This window comes from Monodelphis domestica, chromosome 2, assembly GCF_027887165.1.
Source record: "Monodelphis domestica isolate mMonDom1 chromosome 2, mMonDom1.pri, whole genome shotgun sequence".
Lineage (NCBI taxonomy): Eukaryota > Metazoa > Chordata > Mammalia > Didelphimorphia > Didelphidae > Monodelphis > Monodelphis domestica.
The window spans coordinates 510080383-510098810 of NC_077228.1; the positions used below are offsets into that span (position 1 = coordinate 510080383).

The 18428-nt window shown below is 41.8% G+C and overlaps 1 protein-coding gene across 1 annotated transcript in view; it reads left to right on the forward strand.

Moving 5' to 3' along the window:
* VPS53 (VPS53 subunit of GARP complex) overlaps positions 1-18428 on the forward strand; it is a 164389-nt gene that overhangs the window by 111827 nt on the left and 34134 nt on the right. Inside the window, exons 14-17 of the mRNA XM_016429290.2 lie at positions 4891-5133; positions 6589-6736; positions 12306-12388; positions 13979-14057. Of these exons, the coding sequence (XP_016284776.1) occupies positions 4891-5133; positions 6589-6736; positions 12306-12388; positions 13979-14057 (553 nt within the window). The remainder of the gene's footprint in view (positions 1-4890; positions 5134-6588; positions 6737-12305; positions 12389-13978; positions 14058-18428) is intronic.

Here is an 18428-nt window from a genome sequence, read left to right on the forward strand (position 1 = left end):
TAGAAAGAGAAATCCCATTCAAAATCACCTTAGACAAAATAAAATACCTAGGAATCTATCTCCCAAGACAAACACAGGAACTATATGAACACAACTACAAAACACTCGCCACACAACTAAAACTAGACTTGAACAATTGGAAAAACATTAACTGCTCATGGATAGGACGAGCCAATATAATAAAAATGACCATCCTACCCAAACTTATTTATCTATTTAGTGCCATACCCATTGAACTACCAAAATACTTCTTCACTGATTTAGAAAAAACCATAACAAAGTTCATTTGGAAGAACAAAAGATCAAGGATATCCAGGGAATTAATGAAAAAAAACACATATGATGGGGGCCTTGCAGTCCCTGACCTAAAACTATATTACAAAGCAGCAGTCATCAAAACAATTTGGTACTGGCTAAGAAACAGAAAGGAAGATCAGTGGAATAGACTGGGGGAAAACGACCTCAGCAAGACAGTATACGATAAACCCAAAGATCCCAGCTTTTGGGACAAAAATCCACTATTCGATAAAAACTGCTGGGAAAATTGGAAGACAGTGTGGGAGAGACTAGGAATAGATCAACACCTCACACCCTACACCAAGATAAATTCAAAATGGGTGAGTGACTTAAACATAAAGAAGGAAACCATAAGTAAATTGGGTAAACACAGAATAGTATACATGTCAGACCTTTGGGAGGGGAAAGGCTTTAAAACCAAGCAAGATATAGAAAGAATCACAAAATGTAAAATAAATAATTTTGACTACATCAAACTAAAAAGCTTTTGTACAAACAAAACCAATATAACTAAAATCAGAAGGGAAACAACAAATTGGGAAAAAATCTTCATAGAAACCTCTGACAAAGGTTTAATTACTCATATTTATAATGAGCTAAATCAATTGTACAAAAAATCAAGCCATTCTCCAATTGATAAATGGGCAAGGGAAATGGATAGGCAGTTCTCAGATAAAGAAATCAAAACTATTAACAAGCACATGAAGAAGTGTTCTACATCTCTTATAATCAGAGAGATGCAAATCAAAACAACTCTGAGGTATCACCTCACACCTAGCAGATTGGCTAACATAACAGCAAAGGAAAGTAATGAATGCTGGAGGGGATGTGGCAAAGTAGGGACATTAATTCATTGCTGGTGGAGTTGTGAACTGATCCAACCATTCTGGAGGGCAATTTGGAACTATGCCCAAAGGGCGACAAAAGAATATCTACCCTTTGACCCAGCCATAGCACTGCTGGGTCTGTACCCCAAAGAGATAATGGACACAAAGACTTGTACAAAAATATTCATAGCTGCGCTCTTTGTGGTGGCCCAAAACTGGAAAACGAGGGGATGCCCATCAATTGGGGAATGGCTGAACAAACTGTGGTATATGTTGGTGATGGAATACTATTGTGCTCAAAGGAATAATAAAGTGGAGAAGTTCCATGGAGACTGGAACAACCTCCAGGAAGTGATGCAGAGCGAGAGGAGCAGAACCAGGAGAACATTGTACACAGAGACTAATACACTGTGGTATAATCGAACGTAATGGACTTCTCCATTAGGGGCGGTGTAATGTCCCTGAACAACTTTCAGGGATCCAGGAGAAAAAAAACACCATTCATAAGCAAAGGATAAACTATGGGAGTGGAAACACCGAGAAAAAGCAACTGCCTGAATACAGAGGTTGAGGGGACATGACAGAGGATAGACTTTAAATGAACACTCTAATGCAAATACTATCAACAAAGCAATGGGTTCAAATCAAGAAAACATCTAATGCCCAGTGGACTTACGCGTCGGCTATGGGGGGTGGGGGGGAGGAAAAGAAAATGATCTATGTCTTTAACGAATAATGCTTGGAAATGATCAAATAAAATATATTTAAAAAAAAAAAAAAAACAAACAAACAAAAAAAAAAAGACAGGCCTAGAAGTGAGAGGGAGGAGCACGTGTGGGGGATGGATGGCAAGTAGCTAGGTTTGGCCAGTGGATTGTCACACTCCCTCCTACACAGAGGGGTGTAGTGAGCAGAGACCAGAAACACTGGGTGATACCAGATCTCAGAGGGGCCTTCATTTCCATGCATGAAGGAGTTTGGACTTCCTCAACTAAGCAGTGGGGAAGAGTCAAATGATATGAACAGATGTGTGCGTAAAGAAGATTAATCCAAACGAAAGCTCACAGGTGGGAAGACTCACCTGGAGACTTTGCAGTGGGATTTATCAAGGGTCAAAAGTGACTGTCTTAGGGTAGAAGTATTGGAAAATCTTGGAAATGTGAACAGTATTGGAGAATTGAGAGGAAGGAGTTGGCAGAGGGAAAGTGAGGAGTTGAAGGCAATACCCAAGCCTGATTGGTTGGGTCAGTCTTGGTGCCACTGAGGAAAACAGAAAAGTCTTTCTTAGCAATTTTTCAGAAATACAATAATCTGAGACAGTTCCAAAGGACTTAGGATGAAAAATGTTATCCACCTCCAGAAAAAGAACTGATAAAGTGGGGTGGAGTCTGACTGTAGATCAAAACATACTATTTTTCACTTTTTTTCTTGTTTCTTGGATTTTTTTATATGTATCTTCTTCCATAATGACGTGACCAATGAAAATATGTTTTGCATGATTGCACATGTATAACTTAGATCAACTTTCTTGCCATCTCAAAGGGGGAAGGGAGGGGAAAAATACAGAAATATGATCTCAATTATACATGTGAAATCATGCAAAATATATTTCCATGTTGCAAAAGGGAAAAAAAGAAAGTGAAAAAATTATGCTTCCATCTGCATTGAGAGTTGATCGGTTCTTTCTCTGAAGGTCAATAGCATTTTTCTTCATAAGTCCTTCATAAATGTCTTAGATCATTGTATTGCTGATAATGGCTAAGTCATTTACAGTTGATCATTGTTAGTTTATTGCTTTTACTCTATGCAATGTTCTCCTGGTTCTGTACATTTGATTTTGCATCAGTCCATATAAGTCTCCCCAGGTTTTTCTGAACCCATCTTGCCATCATTTCTGCCACCATTTCTTATAGCATAATAGTATTCCTTCACAATCATATACCACAACTTGTTAAGCCATTCTCCATTTGTTGGATATTCCTTCAGTTTCCAATTCTTTGTCACCACAAAAATAGCTGCTATAAATGTTTTTGTACAAATATACCCTTTTCTTTGATCTAGTGGTGGGGTCAAAGGGTATGCATAGTTTTATAGCCCTTTGGGCATAATTCCAAATTGCTCTTTAGAGTGGTTGGATCAGTTCACAATTACACCAACAGTGTCTTAGTGTCCCTAAAAAAAAATGGTTTTTCAGAACAAGGATGACACAGTTGGGAGACTGCCCCGATCCTTTGAGAGTGTTGGTTGGGGAATATGTAAAATGAGGCCAGATCTAGAGGATAAACCCAATAATCACTAAACTTTATAGACTCAGAAAAGCCAAACCCTCCCCTTCTCTCCAGCCTTCCTACCAAACAAAAGACCAGAAGAAGTCTGAAGCTTTTGGAGGGCAGTTAGTTGCTCCATCACATCTGGTTACAATTTTCAAAAACGCTTGAGTAAAATGTCAGTATTCTTGTGTTTGTGCTAATTGGTGTTGTGTGTGTGTGGTTTTTGTCTTTTTCTTCCTCTTCCTTAATGTAAATATGCTTAAAAAGCACAGCTGTGTTTCTAGAATGCTCCGTGGTAACCCCAGAGTATGTAGAAGGTGGGAAAAGCCCCTTTTGTTTGAGCAATGACCATATGGAAGGGGGTACCTTGCAGTGGCAGAGCTTTGCCAAACACTTTCAAATTTGTGTTCTGTTCCCAGCAGTTGAGCTGGAATGGGCATAATCACTAAAGGTGTCCAGGCCCATCTGATAAAATCTTTACATAAAATTGGAGGACAGATGAAAGCTGTTATTTCCAGAAGTTCACCTGAGTTATTCACTTCCCCAAACCTTCCACCTCCATACCTCAAATCTTTAGGCAGTTTGGGCTGTGAAAGTTAGAGGAGAAAAAGACCTCAAAGAAGCAAAGAACCAGGCCAGTCTGTTGGCTAAGAGCACACCCAAAGGAGGTTGACCATAATGCTGAGGGCATCGTAGGCCAATAGCTGGGAAAGGCTTAGGGGAGAGTAGGATAGCTTTCTTGAAGTATTTGAAAAGTTTATCTCAGAAGAGGGATTAGATTGAGAAACAAGGAAATAAGGTTATAGTTGAATATGAGTAAAAACTACGTATTAGGCTGTCTCAAAGTAAAATAGACCTTTTTGGACATGGGGAAAGGGGAGGAGACCAAGTTTTTCATCATTCAAGGTCTTCAAATGGAGACTGGATGACTACTTGTTGTGAATGATGTAATGTAGCCATCATTTGGATGATTGTACTATACCACTTTTAATGTTCCTCCCAGTTCTGAGATTAGATGATTAGAAGCATCAAGGGTGAGTAGAATTGGTCACCCAGAGCTCTAGCCCTGGATTTCCCATGACGTGTCTCCAAATTCTGGGCCTCCCTCTATTTTAGGCATTCCTTTCACAGAAGCACACCAATATTATATTTGAATTAGTCCCCCTCAACAGTGGGTTCTGGTCTCAACTTTGTCTGAAAATGACTTTGAAAAGAGGCAAATCGCTTATGTTCTCTGGACTTCAGCTATATATATCATCTATAACATAGTATATGCTCTGCCTGTGCATGACAGAGCTCTCATGTTGATCAGATGAATTTGTGGAAGGGAAAATGCTTTTAAAAAGTACAAAATTCTCTGCAAACCTGGGGTTGTTCATTGGTGTCCTTATGGTGAAGAGCATTAGAAGTTATCAGCTCACACAATACTATTTATTGTTGGTGTCATTTTACCTTCATTGCAGAAAAGATGACATTTCAATCTTTCCTACTGCTAGGAACCTTGGAGAACTGATTGAGCGATTTGTTGCTGATTTTAAGGCCCAGGGGCCTCCCAAACCAAACACCGATGAAGGCGGTGCCGTGCTGCCCAGCTGTGCTGACCTCTTTGTCTATTACAAGAAGTGCATGGTACAGTGCTCCCAGCTCAGCACTGGGGAGCCGATGATTGCTCTGACCACCATATTCCAGAAATATCTCCGGGAATACGCATGGAAAATACTCTCTGGCAACTTACCAAAGTGAGTGATGCTCTCTTCCAGTTTTTAAGTGGTGATACTAAGTCTGAATGCAGAGGAACTATCTTAAATACTGGAATCTAACATTATGCACTTATGATTGGAAAGGAAATTCCTAAGGGTTACTAGACTAAATAATGAGCAGAAGAGAAGACTAAGGTCCTTATCGGGTACTAAGGATATATATGAAACTACTTCTTTTTATCATGAGCCCTTTATGTTTATTAGGGGAAACAACTATTGTGTACAGCTATAGGTCAAATCCAAGAGACTAACCACATTATTTTTTCATTGATTATTGTTTGCAATCAGTTAGTCATTGATTTTGAGTCACTGATTTTGATTACTTAAGAGATTTTTCTTGTAATAGGATTTGACCTGTAACCCAAAATTATGTTTCTTTGATTATTCTACTAATCAGCCTCAAAGGCTAAACCCAGTGACTGGGGTTTGGACTCTGACTGAAAGTTCTGCATTATTTGGAAAGAAAAATAAAATATGTGCCAATACTCAGAGCTCAATTCTATAGGCATACAATTCTTGTTTGTTCCCTACCAGGATGCCCACTTGATTTTCTTTGATGACTTGAGCTTTCAGTAGTCATAATAGGAAATCTAATTCTGTTAGGTTTTCTTTTTCGAATAACAGTACATCATTAGGATTACGGGAAATTTTCTTGGATGTCCCTTTGGTTTCTTTTCACTAGAGATGAGGGGAGGAACCATGTTTGACCCATCTTTGTAAATCCAATATTCTTGACAAGTTCTTTACATCCAGTAGTCACTCAATAAATGTTTATTGTTGACCTTAGGCAGTAATCATAGGAGAACTCCATGTGTTTTATTGGATATGTCACTTTGCACATGATGGGCAAGTAGAGTATGAACTCTCGGAGGACAGGGACTGGGTTGTTATAATCTTTGGAACCCCAGTGCCAAGCATTGTAGCTCATATATATTGTAAGAGTTCAATAAATTTATGTTGAGTTGAATTAGCACCCAGTTATTATAAGTTGAATTGGTATTTGAATTACCAGATTCTTTTCTTGTCTAAAGACCATAAGAACAAAATGCAGAATTTCCATTTCAGTGCAAAATTATCTGAAAACAGTAAGCCAGGAACCAATGTCTATGTCCCTAATGAGTCCAAATGAGCTCTTCCCTTCAGGAAATGCCAGGCTAACCAGGCAGCTTCTCCAAGCTATCTAATGCTCAGCTATCTGGTGAGCAGCATACTAATAACTAGGTAAGGTTTGAGATCTGCACTTCCTATAACCATTGCTCAGAGGATTAAAACAGATGAAGGTCAAGGCTAAGTCAGAAGGAAAAAGGCTCATTTGATTTGGATTTGGGTCAAGTCCAGTCTGGTTTTTGCTTTGTCTTGAGAACTTCCCTTTTTCCTGCTCAAGAAGCATACTGAGAGTTTGGGCCTGACCACCCTCCTCCTCTTCTTCCTCAGGACCACCAGCACCAGTGGAGGGCTGACCATTAGTAGCCTCCTCAAGGAGAAGGAGGGCTCTGAAGTGGCCAAGTTCACTCTAGAGGAGCTCTGCCTTATCTGCAGCATTCTGAGTACAGCTGAGTACTGCTTGGCCACAACCCAGCAGGTGAGCCAGTGAGCATCCTTTCTCACCCCCTGACCCTCCTTCTGAGTCCAAGGAGACTGAGCCATTTGGTTCAGGTGGCTCAGTGTGGGCCAGGAGAGACAGTAGGTACTGTTTCCATATGATTTAGAGATACATTTTGATTGATGTTTTTATCAAAGAAACTTTTAAAAATGTTTTAATTGGGGGCAGCAAGGTTGCTCAGTGGATTGAGAGTCAATTCTAGAAACAGAAGGTCCTGGTTTCAGGCACTTCCTAGCTGGGTGACCTTGGGAAAATCACTTAATCCCCATTGCCTAGCCCTTTCTACTCTTCTGCCTTAGAACTAATATACTGTATATTGATGCTAAGACAAAAGGCAAGGGTTTAAAAAAATGTATTAATTCACTTTGTTTTGACACAAAGCCACCTTAAAATAAACTTTGAGACAAAGTTCATTTCCTCAAAAAAGTTCAAGCAAAAGGAATCCTCATTGTAGTTCTGCTATGTGACCTTGGTCAACTCACCTTTCCTGGACTTCTTATCTGTAACTAATGGGGTTGGACTCTCTTTCAATTCTAAATCTGTGAGCCTTTGATTTTTTAAGCAGATAACTTGTCATTGCTAGTAAGTGGCTCATTCTACTTCTATAGCTTCTCAGTTGTCCATGGTTGTGAAGAATGTGCCCTTGAACTTGGATGGTATTCCTATTGACTTATCCACACCCCAAGTTTAGATTCATAGAATTGACAGTAGAAGGGACCTTGAGAGAGCCTTTAAGGCTGGGGGTTCTGAACCTAAGGCCTGTGAACTTGTTCTTTTTGATATTAGGATAATTGTTTTTCAGTACAATTGGTTTCCTCTGTAATCCTTTATATTTTATGTTATGCACTTAAAAACATGAGAAGATATCCTGTTAAATTTATTAGTTGGACTGAATATTTAATTGGTGGTCACCAGGGATTTAATTTCTAAATCCCAAAATGAATTACTCAAGTAAATGAAATTTTTGGTAGTTTATTTTTATAATAGAGGAAAATATTAAGGAAGAGAGAGACAGAGACAGAGAGAGAGAGATAGACCTCCGGCTTCCCGGCTTCCTCTGAACCAGTTAGAAATACTAAGGCCCAAGCCAGGGAAAAGGAGTCTCAAGACAATGGGCCTTTCTCAGAGGTTCACACCTCCAGAAAGGGCAAGGAACTAAGTCAGTCTTTACACTCACCATGGCAACCATCTAAAAGGGAAGCAGTTGGAGGTCTCCTGCATGAGCTCCTCCAAGAGTCCAGTTCCACAGCCAAGTGTCTTCACTCTAAGTCTGAGTGTCTGTCTTCCCTCCAGCTCCCAGTGACTGTTGAATGATTCCTCCTTGTGTGCCTGTTTCCTCTGTTTAAAGACCTTTTTCTCTTGTGTCTCCTCCCCTAAATTTTTATTTAGGTAGTAGTAGTAGTAGTAGTAGATGCTCCTCTCCAGGACTCAGTGTATGAAATGGGTATCATACCTTTTGCAGTTAGTTAACACTTTTCTGTGGTTAGTTAACACCTTTGTAGTTAGTTAACATCTTTTTTGGTTAGTTAATACCTTTTGTAGTTAAAATGGGTAGATCTACTTTAAATACTGAGTTAACACTTTGAGGATTAAAATCTAAAAATAAACAGGGAATTACAACTTAATCTTCACAATAAAGGAAGAGCTAAGTACCTTCATTGTTATAATCAGGAGAGAGCTTAATCCAATCTTCATAATTGTAGACCTCACCAGACTTCTGAAGGCACAGAAAAGGTGAGGATCCCTTGATCTAATTAGATCTAATCCTCCCATTTTGCAGAGGAGAATTTTTTTTAAATCCTCACCTTCTGCTTTAGAATTAATATTGTGTATAAATTCCAAGGCAAAAGAGTGACAAGGCCTAGGCAATGGGGATTAAGTGACTTTTCCAGGATCACACAGCTAAAACATGTCTGAGGCCAGATTGGAACTCCACCAGGTCCTCCTAACTCCAGACCTGGCTCTCAATCCACTGAGCCACCTAGCTGCCTCCTTTAAGAGGAGAATTTTTAAGTGCCAAGAGTTAAGTCGAACAAGTGATGAGTAGCAGAACTGGGTCCTGTGGTAACAGATCACCTTTCCCCTCCTCCTCACTTCTCTAGCTCTACCCATGAACACAAACAGCCCTTTCTGCATCAGATGATGTCCTGGAGGGGCCTGACCCAGCAGGAGAGCCTCCTTCTGAGAGCGGGTTGATAGCATCCCCTCCTTTGGGACAGAGGACAGTGATGTGCCTGGTGACACCAACATCATTATGGAAAGGGGCCAGGCTGATGCTTGGCCTTTGGTCCCCATGAGTCACTGCCAAGGATTCCATTCTCAGGAGTGGTGCTCTGCCGCCAAGCAAAATCCCTGGAGATTTGCTTCTGTCTTCTGAAATTGACATCGCATCCTCACTCTGCCTAAACAAGCAGCTTGGGTTTGGGACTGTGACGTTCAGGAAGTGCGTTGCAGGAAAGGCTGATGACTGCTGGACTCGCCAAAAGTGGCAGTGTCTCAGTGAGCTGAGGAGTGCAGGAGGCTGCAGAAAGGCCCTCTCTTTGGCCGTTTTGAGCTTGATATGAAGTTCCCCAGAGGTAGCCAGGGCATCAAGGGAGTGACTTGTAAAGGCCTAGCCTTCTCCCTCTCTTCAGACTGATTCTTTACATTTGTCTGAGTTGAAGGAAGACTGACATAAATTATTACTGAGTTGGCTTAACTTGTAGCTCTTGTTCGCCAGAGGAAGAACATGTGAGGCCAAATGGAGTGTTCCCCAGACACTTCACTTTTAATGTTAGCCCAGTGAAAGCAGACACCGAGTCACTGGGGGAGGGGGCTGCCCGCTGAATGATTTGCAAAGACAGGACTTTTGAGTCAAAGGCAGCAATCTTCAGCAGTGCTAGTAGCTGCCCTGGACACAAAGCCCTGCAACTCTCTTGTAACAAGTAGCCTTTTTTGATTTTTCCCAAAACCATGGCTTCATGGCAGTATACTGGGATGTATGTTGATTGAGAAATTCCATAGTTGGACAGTTAGGCCGTGTAACAAATAAAATTTTTCTGGAGGCTCATCACCAGATTTATAAGCATTTATTAGTGAAGAGAGAGAGGGAGAGAAAGAAAAAGAGTAAAAATTTTTCTAGATCCCGATTCTGCCACCACAGCTTGTAGTACAGAGAAAATGTCAGCCCTGTGAAAGATATGGAAGCTAAGAGAGAGACTGAGCTTCCCTCTTGGGTTTAAAAACCATATCCTTGACTACATCTTGATGGTTCTGCCCCCACCCCTGGAACGCCCACCCTGATGGGAAACCCAGCAGTCTGGACTTTTAGCATTCCCACATGACTTTGTGACTCCTCTGTCCTACCACTAGGGTACAAATGATCTAAGCTCCCTAAATAATTACTTCACACAGACTTGATCCAACCATTCTAGAGGGCAATTTGGAACTATGCCCAAAGGACACTAAAAGACTGTCTGCCCTTTGATTCAGCCATAGCACTGCTGGGTTTGTACCCCAAAGAGATAATTAGGGAAAAGATTTGTATAAGAATATTCATATCCACACTGTGTGGCAAAAAAATGGAAAATGAAGGGATGCCCTTCGATTGGGGAATGGCTGAACAAATTGTGGTACATGTTGGTGATGGAATACTGTTGTGCTAAAAGGAATAATAAAGCGAAGAAATTCCATGGGAACTGGAACAAACTCCAGGAAGTGATGCAGAGTAAGAGGAGCAGAACCAGGAGAACATTGTACACAGAGATGGAGACACTGTGGTACACTCGAATGTAATGGACTTCTCCGTTAGTGGCAATGCAGTGATCCAGAACAACTCAGAGGGACTTATGAGAAAGAACACTATCCACATCCAGAAGAAGAACTGTGGGAGTAGAAACCCAGAAGAAAAACAACTGCTTGATCACATGAGTCAATGGGGATATGATTGAGGATGCAGACGCTAAGCAATCATTTTAGTGCAAATATCAATAATATGGAAATAGGTCTTGACCAACGACACATGTAAAACCCAGTGGAATTGTGCATTGGTTATGGGAAGGGGTGGGGAGGAGAGCAGGGAAGAAATATGATTCTTGTAACCAAGGAAAAATGTTCTAAATTGACTAATTAAATAACATTAAAAAAAATAATTACTTCACACAGCCTGAAAGCCTTGGAGAAATGGGGTGTGCTACTGTCCACCTGCCATATTTTGCCCTCCCCCGCTTGAAATGCCTGTGAGTCAGTGGGGAGGGAAAGAACCCTTGTGGGGATTTCCAGCCAAGCCCCTCTTTCCCTCCTGAAAATAGCCATGGACTGCAAGAAGGAGCCCGAAGGCAGCTGCTCCTTAGTCCACTACAGGGGAACCTGTACATGAAGTTAGGGAGATGGCAAAGAGGAGCAATCTGAAGAGAAGAAAAAGAAGAGAGAAGAGAGTCAGGCATACATGGTGGCGCTTATGAAGTTGGAGCAGTGGCTTCAGAGGGTCCCCTGTAGTACCACTGATATACATTACCTTCATCTACACCAGAAACAAGAAATGGTGCTGAGCCGAGAAATTAGACACCCCTTTTCTTCTCACTGACCTTCTTCCATAGGATACCCTCATCCCTGCAAATGCAGTCATCATGGGGAAGAGAGGGGCTTTGTTTCCCATCACTGGTGGCCAAAACCTGTTGCCTCTGGTGTGTACAGTACAAGAAGCCCAAGAAAATGTTCCAAGCCAAGCCCTTAGTCTGAGTGGCCCACAGAGTTGGCCTGATGGTCTGAGTACAGGGTACAGGGGGCTTTCCAGCTCTCCGACATTTTTGGAGATGCTCAGAATTCTTAGCCCTGAACATTTTTCTTCTGAGATGGCTAGAAGAATACAGAAAAAGAGTTTCACTTGCCTCCACAAAAAGTCCTGTAAGATTAAAATTAATATCCAGTAACTCTAAAAATATAAGATTTATTAATAATCACTTGAAGTAGAAGAAATAAAAAGAACAAAAGTAAAAGCCTGAGTAAAAAGACATATGGGTGAACTTTCCTGTCAAGGTGAGCCCCAGCCTCCATAGCCACATTCCCAGAAAAAGAGAGTGAGGGTGGAGCTACACAAAACTTATATCTTCCCTATGTTAGCACATAACGTGAGAAGGAACATGGGAAGCTGGAATTTAGAGTCCTGGAGTTCAAAATTCTAATTATATAGTTCTTAGTGCTAGTTGGCAAGCTGAGTGATGATGATGAAGGAATCTTTTAAAGTGAAGGATCATTGAAATATATTACATGCATGGATAGAGTGATGAGCTTGGAATCAGGAGGACCTGGTTTCAAATTCTGCCTCTGACACTCACCCAGGACCCTTGGGCCAGGTATTGAATCTGTCTATGCCTTAAACAACTAATTTCCTGGGGTTTATCTGCTAAATTATAGATTAATGAAAGGAGTTCCCATCCTTGGGGTTCTTCAAGCTGACAACCTCAGAGATTCTTCCCCTTGCTGCATAAATAAGCCCTTCTATAAATAAGATTCTCTGCATAATGAGGCCATCATTCAGTATGTCATCATTTCCTTTGTTTTCTAACAGCTTGAAGAAAAACTCAAAGAAAAAGTTGATGCAAGTCTGATTGAAAGGATCAACTTGACCGGGGAGATGGACACATTCAGCACGTAGGTGCAGCCAGCCTTCCTTTGGGTTCAGCTCTCCCCCTGTCTTTGCTCCTGTCCAGTGTAGCACCTGCCAGGCTCTTGGCTTGATTTTCCCTCAGAGCCTGTGACTAAAGATGCCTTTTGCACAATCAGTCTCTTTTGGGGTGCCATTGTAGACAGCAATGGTAATAGATGCTGCAGTGTTGCACCCCCTACTCTCCAAAGGCCTGTGAACGATTGGCTCCTCTGAGCTGCACCAGTCTTTGTCCTCTGCAGTGGGAGAGGGGAGAAGGCTGTTATTCTGCAGCCGCCCTGAATGAGACATTGATTCTCCTAAGCCCCTCCATGTAAAGCTGCAGAGCATTTCCTACTGCAAGTTTTAGCTAGCCTGGCCTCTGCCTACCAGGTAGAATAAGTCATTGAAGGAAATGAAGTCTATCAAATGCTGCTGAGGTATAAAAAAGCATGATGCATGATTTTAGTAGAGTGTGTGTATGTGTGTACATGTGTATGCATGTGTGTGCACACAGACATGGAGAAGCATAGAGCTCCCAACTCAGGAACCAGTCCTGTTTAGTTTAGAGCACCTGACATTAACTGGAGGGATTCTTTAAGAACTAAAGCTCATTCAGACTGACAGTAAGTTCCCTCACAGTCATTCCCTTCCTGGCCTTACCTTGTAGCTTGAATCAGAGGTGATTGGTTCCCATTTTTCCTATATTCAGCAGGAGTGCCCAGGGATCAGCTTTCACTTAAGAAATGAATCGGGGGGGGGGGGGGGGGGGGGCTCAATGGATTGAGAGCGAAGCCTAGATCTCTGTGGCTCCCAGATGTAGACGGCAACGTGTTTGAGGAGTACAGTGCCCATAGAGGAGAAGGAGCCTGAAGCCGGCCACCAACAGATGGGCTTCAGTCAGTAAGCTTTGGAGGGGCATGAGGAGGACAGATGTTAACCTCTTGGTGCCAGGTGGGGTCATGGGTTCCTATGTTTGCATGTTGCCTTTGCTCATCACAGGAAGTCTGACTCAGGCATCTGAATTAAAATGAAAAATAATTTTAACCACAAAAATAAAAAAAAGATTCAAATCTGGCCTCAGACATTTACCAGCTGGGTGACCCTGGGCAAGGCACTTAACCCCCATTGCCTAACCTTTACCACTCTTCTGCCTTGGAACCAATACATAGAATTGATTCTTAAGGCAGAAGGTAAGGGTTTCCAAAAGAAAAAATTAATTGAGGAAAGCTCAAAATTCCCTTGAGTCATGGAGTTGTTTTTCAGTTTCCTGCTTCTCTGGCTTCTGAACCCAGTACTAGCACAAGTATGTGGGGGAAATGGTATAGTAAACTTGTCAGAGACAAAAAGTGAGTTGAGAATGGGCATCAGGAAAAGTCACCATGGGAATTCCATAACTAGATCACAAAGAGGGATAAATAGGGGTAGACCATTCAGCGGGAATGTCATGGTTATCTTCCTCTTGAAATTTTATTGAGCCCGTCATTACTTTATGGTTGACTCTTTAAAGGATAAGAGTCTTCAGGAACCCTAGTTGTTCAGGGAAAACAATGGTTAGTGTTCCAGGCTTGTCGCTGATAAACATGTTTGCCTTCCAGTGTCATCTCCAACAGTATTCAGTTGCTGGTTCAGGATCTTGACGCTGCCTGTGATCCTGCTCTTACTGCCATGAGCAAGGTAGGTTTTCAAGAAATGGATCCTCGAGTCAACTTTTACAAAACATTCCAAAAAGTTTCCATGGCCATTCTCTGAGAGGCATTAGCTCAAGGAATAGAAAGACAGTCCTTTTTTTGGACCTGCCTCAGAGGCTTGCCATGTGATGTTTTGTCTTATTTCACACTATCCAGGAGCCCCACCCTGGGTGGAGGGCCAGGGCCCTAGAGAACTAGACAATGTTGATAGCCCAGCGAGACGAGGATGGACGGCAGCATATGTTGCCTCTTGAATAAATAAATGAGTGAGCAAAAGAGTGAAATAGACTTCTTGTCCATTTAGAGCAAGAGATGGAACAAATGTCTTTTGTGTTTGTGTATTCAGCAAACAGATGGTGTTTAATTGGTGCCTGTAACAATTAGGATGACTTTCTTTTCTGTAGCCTTCAGAAGCACCAAGTGCTTTCCATGTGGCTCTGAGATAAGTGGTCTTCAGGAGGATCTCAACAAAGGAGAGGTTTTGGTTTTGCTCTCAAATACTCTCTCCCTACTGGCTTCACTCTGCTTCATTCTTACCTACTTAGAGATTTTCCCTTATTCCCACCAAACTCTCTTGTGGCTCCTGATGTATGTCAAGAGACATCCAGAGGGTAGAACCAGTCTTGTGTCCATTGAGTCTTTGAAATAATTTTTGTCAATAATTCATCACTTATCTGAATCACTCTTTTTGTGCTTCCCTGCTGCCATGGGGTATTTATCTTTTGTGTGCACGTGCGTGCATGCGTCATGCCCATTCGTACTGTCTTCCTAACTGGGTTTCAGGCTGCTAAGGGACAGTGAATGGACCCCATGCCTTCTTTTCATCCCATAGAGTTCTGGGCAAGGCTTTCTACCTCAGCACACACTCAACGCACCCTATTGATTGGTTGAGCCAGAATGTGTGAGATTATTATCTCTAGATAATTATTATATCTACTAGCACGAAGCCACCCCTGGAACCTTCTAGGTTCCCAGGTTCCACTGCCTGCCCTTGGGAATTCAAAGGGGAGCTTTTCTCCAGGGCCAGATTGGGCCAGTTGCCAGCACTCTGTATGAGGAGATGCAAGAGCAAATGTCCAAGCCAGAAGGTTATATAAGCAGAAAGGCGGTCTGAATTTGGGTTAGCAGAGTACTGTAAATATTTAGTGAAAATAGCATTACATCTACAACTCTCATTAGTTTCTACCCAAGGTGGAAGCTTCAGGGAACTGGGGAGAAACGGCAGAGGTGGGGAGTCTCAATACACTGGATGTTCTGAAGTCATGTTTCCAGAAAAGGGGTGATCATTTCACCAACAGAATTCCAAGCCGATTTGGGTATTTCTTCACTTGAGTCCTGTTTTCCATATTCTCCTCTTTCATGTACAAGCAGGTACTTCTGCCTTGAGCAAAAGATTGGAAGCTGATCCATCCTCCCAGAAGAAAATCAGAAACAGAGAGTGTAGGGTTCATTTTGTAGGCTCTGATTATCCCCTAGCTGCTGCTGAATGTTAGCTGTATCCTGACCGTGATGCATTCCAGCTGCCATCCATCTACCCCCAAACCTCCGCACACTTTAGGTTGGAATGCAGCTGGTGAAAGAATTTTTACATTTACCAAAGGAGAGGGGATCCTGCCTGCCTGTCTCCCTTCCCCTCCTCCTCCTTCTCCTCCTCCCTCCCTTCCTCCCTCAGTAAAATAACACTTGTGGGACTTTAACACTCCAGGTGTTGCTTATATGAACTGTCAGTTCATTAGGTGGCTTTTCCTCACTTCTTGTCTCCCCATCCCCCCACCAACCCCCAGAAACTTCCTAGCCAGCAAATATTAACAAAGACTGGCTTTTCAGACTGAGTTGTTTATACCATAGAAAAACCACAGACTTGGGGAAAGTAGCAGCTGGTAAGTCGTTCTGTTTCGTTCTTCTGCATCTTTGGAGAAAAATGAAATCCATGTGATGAAAATGACCAGATATAAACAAGCCAAGTGGTCATAAATTGGCTAAACAAATTCTTTCTGTTCCTTGTCCCTCGGTTCTCTATTTTCTCTCCATCAGTCTGTCAAATGTGGCTGCTGCTGCTGCTGCTTCTAGGACCTTGGAAAGCTTCCATTTTGTAACATGGTTATTTATGATGGCATATTCCATTTGGTTTTGCCTCCCATTGAATAGCTGGTGTCAAAATAACTATTCCTTATTAAACAGACTTTGAAGACACAAGGCATTATCGTAGGAGCACAGGAGCTCCCATAGTTAGTTAAGGTTGGCACAATATACCTGCCCTCAAGGATTTCGTAGTTGAATCTTGGAGACATAATGAACTGACCAAGGAAATAAGTAAGCAGTAAAGTAAATAAAACAATGATACATGCATATAAGCAGACAGCTGAATAGGAGAGGCTCATTGAGTTAGAGAGGGGTGGCAGATAGTTCTGAGTTAAAGCAAGAGAAGCTTCACAGTGGGGAGAAATTGAGCCAACACCTGATGGACCAAAGGCACTGATTGGCCTAAGAATAAGTGAGTGAATTCCACTTGGGGAAGATTAAGGAGATTTATCTGAATGGAACAGGTAAAGGCAGCATCAGTTGTGAGAGTGAGGCCTCCCAGTAGGATGAATCATAGCAAGTTAGAACTGGAAAAGGATCTCAACTGGACCCTGGCTCTGGTTTGTCAGCATTTTTATTCTTCCTGAATTGACCATAGAATTCTTCACAGCTCTTATAAGACCTTTCTCTGACTCCCCTGACTGTTATTGGAAAAGTCACCTTTTATTTACACAAAAAAGAGGCCACCGTTATGAGCTCTCTTTTTTTCTTTACAAAACTCTTTAATATTATTTCACCCTCTTCCTTGAAGTTTCTGAAAATAAAGTGACTCTTCTAGCCAAAGCCAGCCCTCTGTGTGTATCCTTGATCCTGTCTCCTCCTGCAGCTGGCCCTCGTAGTCATTTCCACCTCCATTTTTAATCACTACCTTTCTATTTTTTTTTTAAACCCTTACCTTGTCTTAGAATTGATACTAAGTATTGCTTCCAAGATAGAAGATGGGTAAGGACCAGCAATTGTGGTTACGTGACTTGCCCAGATAGCTAGGAAGTGTTTGAGGTCAGATTTGAAACCAGGACCTTCTGTCTCCAGGCCTGGCTGTATCCAATGTGCTGCTGAGCTGCCCTTTCTCTTCCTTTCTATTAACCCATTCCTTGCTGTGTATAAACACACACAGTTCTTTCCCTTTTCAAAAGAAAATTGTCTTGGGGTCCTTCCATCCACTCAAGATATTATCCAGTATCTCTCTTGCCTTTCCTAGCTAACCTCAGAAAAATACATCTTTATTTGTCACCTCCATTCTACATGAAGCCTATCCTGATCCTTCCAGTTTAATGTTTCCTCCCCATATAAAAAGACCTTCTAATACAAACTTATTCCCTTCTCCTAACCATGTTCTTTACTTTTTGAGATAAAGCATTATTTGACTTGTGTCTGTATATTCCCAATACCTGCCACAAGGCTTGGTACATAGTAGGTACATAATAATCAATGCTTGTTGATTGATTTTTTCCCCATTTCCATTAGATTGTGAGCTCCTTGAGGATAGGGAGTCGTTTGCCTTTTTGTATCTCTAATGCCTGACACATAGTAGGTATTTAGTAAATGTTCATTGATTGAATTCTCTCAACCTCTTGCAGTCTGGATTCTGACCTTCTCACTACTCACTTGAAACGGTAGCTCCAAAGTTCCTGATGGTCTCCTAGCTGAGAAATCGAATGAAGTATTCTCATTCTTGTTCCTCTTTAATTTGCCTACAGCATTTGACACTGCTGGTTACTCTCTCCCTCCTGCACACCCATCCTTCTCTAGGTTTTTGTGATGCTGCTCTCCTGGTTCTTCTCCCTTTGCTAGTTCATCTAATCCAACCTCCTCAACTTGACCTGTTTGCCCCCTCTTATCCTTCTTTACTGGATATCCTACTTCTTCCTCATGGCTGTCACTCAAGAGTGTCTTCTGGGTCCTCTTCTTTTTCTTCTCTATGTCTCCGTTTCTGTCTGTCTGTCTGTCTGTCTGTCTCTCTTCCTCCCTCCCTCCCCTCATCAAGTCTCATGAATAATTTTCATGTTTATGCAGATGATTCTATAGATCCTAGATCTCTACATCCAGCCACACTTCTGAGCTATCATCCTGTATCCCTAGAAGAAGATATCTTATCCTCTAAAATTCCTGTTTCTGTTGAAAGCACTACTATTCTTCAGTTTATCCTGGCTTGCAATCTGAGTCATCTTAGATCTTATCCCTCACACCCAAGCAGTTGCCAGATCTTGTTGATTCTATCCTCAACATCTCTGTCCTCTCATTGCTACTACATTAATTCAAACCCTGATCACCT